General features: G+C 53.5%; 1 protein-coding gene across 7 annotated transcripts in view; it reads right to left on the reverse strand.

The window, feature by feature from the left end:
* Positions 1–12,660, reverse strand: part of SLC8B1 (solute carrier family 8 (sodium/lithium/calcium exchanger), member B1) — a 31,199-nt gene that overhangs the window by 12,584 nt on the left and 5,955 nt on the right. For 6 of the 7 annotated variants that reach the window (XM_010828579.1, XM_010828577.1, XM_010828578.1 and 3 more), the window contains 8 exons: positions 6,578–6,730; positions 6,421–6,473; positions 5,972–6,267; positions 5,710–5,877; positions 4,628–4,735; positions 2,428–2,487; positions 1,999–2,129; positions 131–272 (listed from right to left, as the gene is read on the reverse strand). In XM_010828579.1, the coding sequence (XP_010826881.1) occupies positions 131–272; positions 1,999–2,129; positions 2,428–2,487; positions 4,628–4,735; positions 5,710–5,877; positions 5,972–6,267; positions 6,421–6,473; positions 6,578–6,730 (1,111 nt within the window). The remainder of the gene's footprint in view (positions 1–130; positions 273–1,998; positions 2,130–2,427; positions 2,488–4,627; positions 4,736–5,709; positions 5,878–5,971; positions 6,268–6,420; positions 6,474–6,577; positions 6,731–12,660) is intronic. The other variant, XM_010828580.1, reaches the window with a different exon arrangement.

A 12,660-nucleotide genomic window follows, 5' to 3' on the forward strand; every position in this document is an offset into this window, starting at 1 on the left:
ACATATTAAGCGTCTACTGTATGTCCAGGACTGCCCCGCTGGTCCAGGGTCCCCTGGGGTGGCTGAGAAGAAAACTTCGGGAATGTGGGGAGGAGGGGGGTTGGGCCCGCCCGGGGGCAGGGATACTCACAGGCCCCTGACTGCAGGGTCAGGGTCAGGAACAGGGGGCTGATGACCAGGTGCAGGCAGTTGAGGGGCCGCTTCCAGTTCCTGTCCTCCTTGTCGGGGTCCATGACGGGCACGGTGAGGAGCAGCAGGAACTCCACGGGCAGCTGTCAAGTGCAGGAAGGCAGGAGGGTGAAGGCAGGGAGGCCTGGGCTTGGCCTCCGCCCTGAGCTCAGTCATTCAAGAACCAGGCTGGACTTCCCTGGTGGCTAAGAATCCGCCTGCCAATGCAGGGGACACGGGTTCGATCCTGGGTCCGAGAAGATCCCACAGGCCACGGGGCAACTAAGCCCGTGCGCCCTTAAGTCCACGCTCCGCAACAAGAGAAGCCACTGCATGAGCAGCCCGCCCACCGTGACTAGGGAGTAGCCCCCGCTCAGGAAACTAGAGAAAGGCGCCCACAGCAATGAAGACCCGGTGCAACAATGAATCAATCAATTAACAAAAGAACAAGGTGCTACCACTGAAGCGCCCACCTGGAGCAGGCCCCCAGGCGCTTCCGACTGCTGCTGAACACACCGCCAACAACCCAGTGCTGGCCACTGCCAACACTCTGAAGAGGAACTCTTAGTTTTCCTACCTTTTGGATAAAGAAACTGAGGCTCAGAGAGGCTAAGAAACTTCTCCAAAGCCACACAGGCTGTGAAACCGGGCTACAGGGCCAGCTCTGACGGACTCGACACCTTGTGTTTTTAGCCAGCAACTAAACTAACAACAACACGTGCGGAGTGCTTACCACATGCTAAGCACCAGAGTCAGTCCTTCACATAGGGTGTTCATCAAATTGTCACAACCACTGCGATAGGCTGGATTTGGTTCCCAACTCTTCAATCCCCCTCCACCCGTAACAGAACTGATCACCCCCACACTTTTGTCAAATTACTAGAGTCTGCCGAATATATGTCCCTGTCCCACTGATGTCGAACTTGGCCATGCCGCTTGCTTTGGCCAATGGGCGGTTGGTGAATGTGATGTGAACGAGGCATAAATTGTGCCTGGGGAGTCTGCCTTGGTCTCTTCTGCCAAGAAAACAGCATACTCCCACTGGCTCCAGAAGGAGATATGGGGCAGACCTGAAGCACCAACCAGAGTCATCTCAGATGACTGGATGAGAATAAATATTGTCATCATATGTCAGTGAGATGTTGGGGGCTGTTTTTTACACAGCACTGCTGCAGCACTAACTTACTGACACAAGGATTCCAGAAGAAAGGCGCTATCATTACCCCATTTCACAGTGGAGGAAGCTGAAGCTCAGAGCAATGAAGGGACTTGCCTGAGATCATGATATAGCCAGAGCTGTCCTGGGGTATAAGTATTAGTTGTTCATTATCTGCCCCCTGGGTCTGAGGAGGCCTGAAAGGTATCCATGGTGGAGGGCTAGGAGGTGAGGCCTCTGGCTTTTTGGGTCTGGGTGGTGGAAAGCACTGCAGTCCTGCCTCATGGAAACCAGCCTGCTCACATCCAGACCTCAGGAGACAGGTAGCCCAGGGAAGCAGTGAGGGGTCAGAAAAGTGCTATTTTAATCTCATTTAGACTCACTGTGACCCACACTCTCGCCTGCCCCAGTTCCTGGCTCTCAGCAGGTCAGGAGTCCCCAACCTCCTCTCTGTCCTTGGGAAGATGCTCCCCTTCCTTCTTTGCGGGGAGAAGTCTGAGCCATGCTCCATGACTCACATTCCCCACGGAGCCCCAGTCTCATGTATTTCCCCATCAAGTCCTCAGCAGAGTCCCCCACTCCGCCCCTGACTTCACTGCTCTGGAGAAGGCAGAGGGGCCACTGTCCTGTGCTGTCACCAAGTCAGGAGCCTGGCCCCAGGGTCCCCCCCTGACCTTGAACACCTTGAGGACCCTCCAGTACATGGGCTTGGTCCGCCACTTCCTGTAATCCAGGGGGTTGAGGGCCTGCACCAGGATCTGGGCCGTGGTCTCCGGGTACAGGAGCAGCGGCCGGTACTCCTCACCTGGGGGTGCAAGTGGGGAGAGGCAGGTGTCTGTGGCTGGCTCAGCCTCTGGGAAACCCTCTCCCTTCCCTCCCACCAGTGCCCTCAACCCCTGAGAAGAAGGAAAAAGCCCAGAGTCTGGTGGGGGGCGGTGAAGGCAAACCCAGCTCAGCCTGCAGTGAAAGGTGTTCATTGCCTCCTTCCTGAGAGGGGGGTGGGGTGGGGTGGGGGGGGTTGCTGGATGGTTCCATTGCCCACCTCTCCAGCCCAGTCCAGCTGGCACCCCCACTCCAGCTGGACACAGAGCCCCTGGACTCACCATAGTCATAGCTATTGGTGTTAGAAGACATCCGTTCCTCTTCGGAATCTGACAGTATCTCTGTAGGAGAGAGAGGAGTTTCCCACAAGCCAGGTGGGGCGCCCAGCCCCTCCCACCATTATTCTAGGGTAGGGCACCTCTGGGACCGCTCAGTATTCAGGGTGCAAGTGTCCAGGCCCTCTCTGTATCGTGGACTTCTCAGCAATCACCCTGTATGCTCAGGAATTCTTACAGACTCAGGAAGTCTAACTCACAAAACATTTTCAAATATAGTGATGCAGCAGTAAGGTCAAATTTAATATGGCCATCTGAAGACAAAACTCAAACATTTACTGACTCCCACGTTGCACCTTTCAGAACTTGGAACCCGACATATTTTTCTTCTCCAGTCTGAAACTTTTCTCAGGAGTCCTCGGGATTAGAGGACCGAGCCCTTAAGAGAAAGGGTTCCCAAAAGGAAAATGGCTATTCTCAAGTGAAGAGCGCTAGCCCTGATTCTGCCTCTGTGTGACTCTCCAGGCCTCATTTTCCCCTTCTGTTCCAGCCCAGTGGGCTGCTGCTGCTGCCAAGTCACTTCAGTCGTGTCTGACTCTCTGCGACCCCATGGACTGCAGCCTATCAGGCTTCTCCGTCCCTGGGATTCTCCAGGCAAGAACACTGGAGTGGGTTGCCATTTCCTTCTCCAATGCATGAAAGTGGAAAGTGAAAGTGAAGTCGCTCAGTTGTGTCCAACTCTTAGCGACTCCACGGACTGCAGTCCACCAGGCTCCTCCATCCATGGGATTTTCCAGGCAACAGTACTGGAGTGGGGTGCCATTGCCTTCTCCCGCCCAGTGGGCTAGGATGGGTTTAAAAGAGAGCACAGGGTACTATGTGCTAAACTCTGAAGGCCCAGTGGATAAAGAGAAGAGAGAAAAATCATGGTAGACTTCCTGTGGGAGGAGTCACCAACACGTGTGCCACGACCTCAGGAGATGATACAGTCCGGCCCTCTGGAAGCTCACAGTCCAATGGACAGAAACATAAGCAAATTAATAACAGAATGGAGAGATAAAGGCCGTACTGGGGTGAGTCTGAAAGCTTGTGCAAGCCCAGAAGAGACACCTGGGGGTCTCTGCAGAGCTCCCTCCAGGCTGAGTCCTTAAGTCTTTTCAGAAGGACACACCATGGAAAAGGGACAGCACACACAAAGCCTGGAGATAGCCAGAGGGAGCGTGACCTGTTCAGGGAGGTGGGGGTGGCCCTGCACAGCTGGGGAGTGGAGTCTGGGGTGTGAATGAGTTTGGAGAAGAAAGCTGAGGCCCAGCACAAATGGCAACAGATCACGGGCAAGGTTCTCAGGCTCACATGCCGAAGAGGGCCAAGCACGTCGTGGGACCACGCGAAAGAGGCTTGAGGGAAGAATTCTGGTTTCCCAACATAATCAGATCTGTACATGTCAGGGCTGATGACAGAGAGCACTGGGGACTGGGGTAAATGGGGGAACCATGCCTTTTCCTAAGGCAGAAGCCCCATTCAGCTCGAGACATGTATCTATATATGTGTGTGGGGTGTGTGTGTGTGTGTGTGTGCATGCGCTCATTTGTGTCCAATTCTTTGCAACCCCATGGACTGTAGCCCACCAGGCTCGTTCGTCTGTCCGTGGGATTTCCCAGGCAAGAATGCTGCAGTGGGTAGCCATTTCCTTCTCCAGGGGATCTTCCTGACCCAGGGATCAAACCCACATCTCTAGGGTCTCCTGCATTGGCAGGTGGATTCTTCACCACTGCGCCACCTGGGAAGCCTGTGGGTTGTATGTGTGTATGTATTTGTGAATGTGTATTTGTATGTGTTGTGTATGTGTTATGTATGTTCATACTGTTTATGCATTTGTGAATGTGTGTGTTGCACAGTTCTGGATGTGTGTGTGTGTATTTGTGCATGTGGAAGCACCTGGCAGGGGGCGCATTCTGGGATGCAGGAGGTGACAGCTCTTAGAAGATCTGCCCCAGCAACAGGCAGGAGCATGAAGAACTAATGGACAAGGAGGTGATGATGAGGCTTTAGCAGCACAAGTGAAGGCACGGAGGGGGGACCTTGGTAGAACAAGTAGAAACAGTAGGAAGAGGAGATGGGCACTGGCACAGGCCTCAGGAAGCAGAGGCAGCAGTTTCTGGGCACAGAGGGCTCCAAACCCAGGGGGCCTCCACTCAGACCTTACCTGGGGTGGCTGGCATGGAGCAGACCAAGGATCTCCTCCGCTGCCTTTGGTAGATCCAGGTGCAGAGAACCACGGTGACCACGTAGAACGCATAGAAGCCCAGGTAACCTGCGGACAAGGGCACGCAGTCACCAAGTGGTGTCCTGGCCGCAGGGCCCAGAGAACAAGGGCGCCCAGTTCTGTCGCTGGCACCTGGTGGCAGTGGCTGTGCTAGCCCAGCCCAGCCCGCAAAGGGCCATTTCCTGGAGCACCACCCCCTCCTCTCCCCGGCCCATATTTTCTCCCTACCAACGCCACCCCTGCCTTCCCCCCACCCAACCCATCCATCCATCAACAGTGGGTGTAACGCCTGGCACTAACAGTGGCCTCCGGAACACAGTTCAGGTGCAAAGGGCTAGTGTGCTGCTCTGTGCCCTGGGAGGCTGAGCCCCTGCGGACTGTATCCCCCAGTCTCTGGCTGCCCTGGGCCTGCGCATGGAGCCCCAAGAATGAATCAGAAGGCAGCAGGGGAGGGTCTGGGGCACCCCCTTCCTGCTGTGGGGCCCTGTCTCTGGCAGGACCCGTGACCTTCCGCAACTCTCGCTCAGGCTGGGTGACCCCGGGTCTGGGCCTGGAGCCCTCAGCAGGCTCCAGCCACCCCATTCTCTGCCTACTTCAGGAGCTCCCACTGCTGCTGACCCCTAGCGTCTCTGCACCACAGTCACCCTCCCTGGTTTTTCTCAATCCTCTGTAAGTCGCCCCTCCATCATGTCATTGGAACCATCTGGATGGAGTGACCCTGTGGGTCACAGTCAGCATTTCAGCTGTACCGCTCATGAAAACTGGAAATTGTGAAAACCCAGAACGTCACCCCGACTTCCCCCTGCCCTCTTCGGTGATCGGAACCACAAGTTCCCTTTCATGCCCAGGCCACCAGGGTCCCAAGCAGTGCTTCCATCACTCGGAACCAAAGGGGACTCTGTGCCCTGCAGACCACCCGCTCCCATCTCCACTCCCCCCCCGCAACGCCCCCGCCTCCCTGGCCCTGTGCCTCCCAGCCGTCAGCCCTGGGGGGATCCCGCCCTGGTCCCGCAGTGGCTCACCCAGGGCCCACGCCAGCGTGACCCTGCCGCAGTAGAGCGCGGTGAAGATCAGCAGCACGGCCGCCATGTAGAAGATGATGTCTCTGAGGAAGGGCCTGGAGGCCGCCGTGAAGGGACGCAGGATGGCGATCCCACCGGCCACCACAGTGGTGACCAGCACGCCCGCGCCTGCGGGAGAGGAGGCCAGGCTCGGTCCGCCCCGCGCCCACCTCCCGCTGCCCTCCCAGCCCCCTCACCTGCAGCCAGGGCTGCTCGCTCGTACCAAACAGGGCCCCAAAGGCCAGGCCAGCTGTGCGCGGGTCTGAGAAGGCCACCAGGGCGCTGAAGATATCCGGGGCCCCGTTCCCAAACGCCAGGAAGGTGACGCCATGGGGGGACGTGTCAAGGGGCCTCAGTGCAGGCGCTCCAGGCTGCCCAGGCCATGAGGCGTCCCCCGTCTCCCAGCCCCTCACACCCTCCGGCCCTCCCTCCAGGGTACCAGAACTGGACCAAAAGGATACTGCCACGTTGTGGGAAAGCTTGAGTGTGGTGGAAATGGCCGACAGGTTAGGGCAGAAGCTACAGAGGAGAGGCCAGGGGTGAGTATTTCCACGGCGAGTGGCTCCTGCCCCCAGTCCTTCCCCCCCAAGCCCAGGGTGGGTCCTCCCCAGGTCAACCGCGGGACCCCCTCTCCCGTCTACAAGCTGGACATCAGGCCAGGGCCGAACTCACAACTTCGCCGCGGTGACTCCCAGAATCAGAAACAGATAAAGCAGCCAGAAAGCCTGGGTGAGGGTAGAGGGGGAGGCCAGAGAGGGGGAAAGAGCATTAGGTCCTGCTGGGGCCACGGGCCCCTCTCACCGGCCCCCCACCCAGCGCGGGGCCTCACGTAGAGGGTGATGGCCAGAGGGAGGAGGCGGGCTGGGAAGTGGCAGAAGATGCCCTCGAGGTAGTCCAGGTAGCCCCCGTCACTGCGGCAGTCGGGGTTGGTGCGGACGAAGGCGCAGCGGTCAGAGGCGTTCAGGCCACACACTTCTCGACACTGTGGAAAGGGAGGCGGGGGCGAATGTCAGAACCCACCACCCCGTGGTCCACTGGACCAGCCCCACCTAAGCAGTGAAGACAACCTCCTTCAGCCTGGTCCCTAAACTTCCCGGGCTCCAGCTGCACGCTTTCATTTTTAAAAATAAACCTGTACTTGAACACAAGTCAGTCATGAATTTGTTGTTTAGTCACTAAGTTGCGTCCGACTCTTTGCAACCCCAAGGACTGTAGCTCGCCAGGCTCTTCTGTCCATGTGATTTTCCAGGCAAGATTACTGGAGTGGGTTGCCATTTCCTCCTCCAAGGGATCTTCCCAACCCAGGGATCGAACCCGTGTCTCCTGCATTGGCAGGCAGATCCTTTACCACTGAGCCACCTGGGAAGCAAGTCATGAATACACACATTTAAAACAAAACAGGAAATTTCCTGGTGGTCTAGTGGTTCGGACTCAGAGCTTTCACTGCCAGGGCTTGGGTTCAATCTCTGGCTGGGGAACTAAGATCCAGCAAGTCATGCAGCATGGCAAAAAAAGAAAAAGAAACAATATGTAACGAGTTCTAAATTCTCCTTTCTCATCCCTGCCCTCCATAACCCCACCTCTCTCCTGCCATGATCAGCTTGAAGCAGACCCTTACAGACATTTCTCAGTTTAATGACATTTGTAGATATATCTTAGTACAGAGTTTGTTTTGTTTTATAGAAATGGGTCTGTCCTAAAGTTCTTATTTCTGCAACTTGAGTTTTACCACTTCACAGACATGCCATTTATTAACATCTTGACAGACACAATGAAGAAAGTAAAAACATTCTGAGTGATTTCTATATGCCAGGCACAGTGCTGAGCTTAAAAGGTTACCTCAGTTAATCTACACAATGATCTTACAAGGAAGATAAGATTATCCTGCCCATTATACAGATAAGGAGTCTTAAAAGACAGTATTTCACACCCAGTGGTAGAGAAAGCACTGGAATCCAGGCAATTTGAGGTTCTCCTAAATTTTCTGTCCTTGACCATTACTGCCCCATTCCTGGCTCACTGTAGCCTCAGGAGTTCAAGCCATGGATGACTTGCAGTACAGGGAACATTTCCCTAATGACAAGCAGTTGAGAGTGTCTACCTTTCCATTAGCGCCAACCGTCAACTTCCTTGCACATGACTCTCTGGGCACATGTGAGAATGTTTGGTCAGAGAGATTTCCAGAAGTGAAAGTGCTGAGTCAGACAGTCTCACAGTCTGAGTTCCTCCAGAAGTGCCCTAGAGACAAGGATTTCTAAGCAAGCAGCACAGTGGGGAGGTGTGGAGAGCACCAGCACCAAGACAGGGAAGTGAGCCAGGGACAGGAGAAGCAACCAGTGAAGGCTGGGCTTAGACGGTGCCCGCCACGGGCTGGTAGCCCCAGGGGCAAGGGAGCCCGGGTATTTATACACCAACTCCTATCAGTCATCAGGTGAGCAGAGCCAGGGAGGGAGGTGCTAGGTCCCCAGCGCTTCTGGCCTGCCATGCTTGCAGGTGGTTCTGGAAGAAGATACTGGTGACCTGAAGTCAACAGAAGCCCACCAAAACGGCAGGGTCAGAAACCGCCTGATGGTCCAGTGGTTGGGACTCTGCGCTTTCACTGCCGAGAGCCTGGAAAACTAACATCCCATACTATACAGCACAGCCAGAAAAAAAAGGGTCCAAAGGATATGGGCAGAGCCCTAACAGTATCTATTGCAGAGGAAGAAATAGCTTAAACCTCTGAGGGATTCTGCTAAAATACCCTCCCCACAGCTCTACCTGGGGCTTCCCAGGTGGCACTAACGGTAAAGAACCTGCCTGACAATGCAGGAGACACGAGAGACGCAGGTTCAATTCCCGGGTCAGGTCTGTGTAGTCGAAGTTATGGTTTTTCCAGTAGTCACATACGGATATGAGAGTTGGACCATAAAGAAGGCTGAGCGCCGAAGAATTGATGCTTTTGAATTGTGGTGCTGGAGAAGACTTGAGAGTCCCTTGGACGGCAAAGAGATCAAGCCAGTCAATTCTAAAGGAAATCAACCCTGAATATTCATTAGAAAGATTCATGCTGACAAGTGTTAGAGAGGCTGGGGAGAAATGGAACACCTGTGCAACTCCTCTTGGGGATATAAAAATGGTACAGATGTTGTGGAAAGGAGCATGGCAGGTCCCCCCTCCCCAAATTAAAAATACAATAACCAGTTCTAGGTATGTAATGTACAAAGTGATGACTATAGTTAACACTGCTGGATGGTATATATTAAAGATGTTAAGGCAGTAGATCCCAAGAGTTCTCATCACAAGGAAAAAACTTTTGTATCTGTAGATGATGATGGATGTTCTCTAAACTTATTGTCGTCATCATTTCATAATATAAGTAAGTCAAAGCATTATGCTGTACATATTAAACTTACATGGTACTGTAGGTCAATTGTATCTTAACAAAAACTGGAAAAAAAAATAGAATTACCATACAATCTAGCAAATCTACTTCTGGGTATACATGAATAAGAATTGAAAGTCAGGTCTCAAAGAGACATTTGCACACCCATATTCATAGTAGCCTGATTCACAACAGCTGAAAGGTTTAGAAACAACCCAAGTGTCCATCAGTGGAGGAATAGGCTGAGCAAAACGTGGCCTATCCATATGATGGAATGCCATTCAGCCTTAAAAGGGGGAAGAAAATTCTGACACAAGCTACTACACGGACGAACCCTGAAGACATCATGCGAAGTGAAATAGGATAGTGTTTAATGCTCAGTTGTGTCTGACTCTTTGCAACTCATGGACTGTAGTCCACCAGGCTCCTCTGTCCATGGGATTCTCCAGGCAAAAATACCGGAGTGGGTAGCCATTCCCTTCTCCATCATTATTTATACAAGGTACTTAGGGGCAGTCAGACTTAACAGAAACAGAAAGCTGAATGGTGACTGCCAGCTGGGGGAAGGGAAGTGGAGAGTTATTTAGTGAGAACAGTTTCAGTTTTGCAAGATGAGAAAGTCCTGGAGGTGGATGGTGGTGATGGTTGCACAATGAGAACGTCTTAAATGCCACTGAACTGTTCACGTAACAGTTCTAACCCCTCCACAAGCCCTCTCTGAACTTCTAGCAATGCAATGCTGGAGGTGCAATTTCTGGTAACCTCTATCCCCTGCTTACTGGCTCTCTCTAGGCCGCACTGAGCCCGCCATGCCTATTTCATGCACTGTTCCTTCTGCCTGGGGCACCTTCCTCAAAAAAACACCACTCATTCATCCTCCAATCCTCAGATGCTTCTTCCAGGAAGTCTTCCTTGACTACCCTACCCAGAACAGGGCAGATCCTCCAGTTATAAACTCTCTTCACCCCTGGTCTTCCTTTTCAAAGCACTTCTCTTGCTATTTGTAGGATCACAGACTGACTTAACGTCCGCCTCCCCCATCAAAGTGTCGCACACAGCCGGGACTCATAATTTTTTGCCACACACTGTGAAAGTAAAGTCGCTCAGTCGTGTCTGACTCTTTGCGACCCCATGGACTCTAGCCTAGCAGGTTCCTCTGTCCATAGGATTTTCCAGGCAAGAGTACTGGAGTGGGTTGCCATTGCCACACACTGTGCTGGACCCCAACTCGCCTAGTCTTCAAAACAGACCTAGGAGGTTGGTACAATTGTTTCCGCTTCACAGATGAGAAAACTGAGGTACAGAGAGGCAAAGGGACTCACCTCAGGGCACACAGCCTGTCATTGCTAGCTGGTTTCAAACTCAGCTCTGCCTGAAAGTTACTAGCTGAAGCTCCAGAGGAAACAGCCCACCAGGGGCAGAGCCCCTTCCCCACCTCCTGCCCCAGGCTCCTTCCAGTGCTGAGTCAGCCAGGGAGAAAGCAGGAGACTCTCCCAGCCCAGGTCCTCTCCATCTTCCTGACAGCAGAGTGAGTCAGCAAGGCAGGTCCCCCCAAATCTGGCCTCCAGAATCACATTCCTGCCTGCCCCCGTGCCCTGAGCTGGCCATCCCCTCCCTTGAAACTCATCAGGAGCTGAACTCAGCTCTCCCCAAGGGGCGCAGAGCTAATGTGGCGCTGCTCTGAGTCTGGGGTGGTGAATTCTCAGTCCGTCTCCTTCCCCTCTCATCCTCTTCCCTAAGTCAGTAAGGATCCCCAGGGAATCCAGAGAAGGTCAAATATTTTCCCCTCTGTGGGTAAGTTTTAAGGGTCAGGATGGACAGGAGAGGGTTGCAAATGCAATGAATGCCCTGTCTAAATGTCTAAAACCACCAGGGCTGCTGGAACGGTGGTGATGAGCTGGAGGGGGCGTGCCCTGCTGGAAGGCATCCAAGTTATAAAAGGAAAGACTGCAAGGAGATCAAACCAGTCAATCCGAAAGGAAATCAACCCTCAATATTCACTGCAAGGTGTGATGCTGAAGCTTCAATACTTTGGCCACCTGAGGCGAAGAGCCGGTTCATTGGAAAAAGACTCTGATGCTGAGAAACACTGAAGGCCAAAGGAGAAGGGGGCGACAGAGGATGAGATGGTTGGATGGCATCACCGACTCAACAGACATGAGTTTGAGCAAACTGCAGGAGACGGTGCAGGGCAGGGAAGCCTGGCACGCTGCAGTCATGGGATCACGGAGTCGGACACAACTTAGTGACTGAACAACAACCACAACCCCACACTACCAAAAAACAAAGCCAAAACCAAAACCACGGCAGCTAGACTAGCCCACGGGCTGTCAGTTTTCAATCTTATCCCAGTAAGACTGGTGTGGAAGACAGGGTAGCTGAGAGGAAAGGCAGCCTTGAGTCTGCGCCCGTTGTGCTGCCAGCTCACTGGGTGACCCTTGCTGTGCTGTGCTTAGTCGCTCAGTCGTGTCTGACTCTGCGACCCATGGACTATAGCCGGCCAGGCTCCTCTGTCCATGGGGATTCTCCAGGCAAGAATGCTGGAGATCATCCCCTTCTCCAGGGGATCTTCCCAAGCCAGGGATCAAACCGCGGTCTCCCACTTTGCAGGCAGATTCTTTACCATCTGAGCACCAGGGAAACGGCCCCTTTAAGGTGTCTGGACCTTGCCTTCCTCACCTACAGGGCAGTCTTCATCAAACCCAGCCTGGCCATCAGATCTTGGTGCCACATGTTTTGTTAAGTGCTTCTGCACACACCCTTTATAACTGACTATCAAACTGTAGACGGGGGCTTCCCAGGTGACTCAGTGGTAAAGAATCCACCTGCCAATGCAGGAAATGCAGGAGACCTGGGTCAGGAAGATCCCCTGGAGGAGGAAATGGCAACCCACTCCAGTATTCTTGCCTGGAGAATCCCATGGACGAAGAAAACTGGTGGGCTACAGTCCAGGGCATCACAAAGAGTCGGACACAACTGAGCGACTGAGCACGCAAGTGCGCACGCAGACTGTAGACTATCAAAGTCCATGCTGCCTCCATTAAGAAGCCAAACAAGTCCACAACTCCAGTATCAAAGGGACAATTCTAATTGTTTCCATTTTTTGGTCAGGGCCCACCAAGAAAGGCTCGGGTTTTCATTACCTGAATGCTCTCTAAATGTTGTTACCTGCAGCCAAAGGCACATCCTTGTGCATGAGCAGGACAGGAATGTGCTGTGTGCTTCGTTGCTCACAGGGGGAGGGATGAGGGGCTGGGAGAGGACAGCGTGGAGTCACAAGCTTCTGGTTCATCCTCCCTGGCTGAGGAATGATCCCCAAAGATGTCCAGTCCTAATCCCTAGAGCCTGTGAAGTGTGACCTTACGTGACAAAAGGGGCTTTGCAGAGGTGATTAAATTGAGGCTCTTGGGATGGGGGGATTGTCCAGAATTATCTGGAGGGCTTTAGATGTCATCACAGGATTTTTATAAGAGGGAGGTGGGAGGGTCAGAGTGACAGAGATGCGAAGGAAGCAGAGGTCCAGACAGTGAGAGAGACAGTGAGTGTGA

The sequence above is a fragment of the Bison bison genome, unplaced genomic scaffold, assembly GCF_000754665.1.
Source record: "Bison bison bison isolate TAMUID 2011002044 unplaced genomic scaffold, Bison_UMD1.0 scf7180017864495, whole genome shotgun sequence".
Lineage (NCBI taxonomy): Eukaryota > Metazoa > Chordata > Mammalia > Artiodactyla > Bovidae > Bison > Bison bison.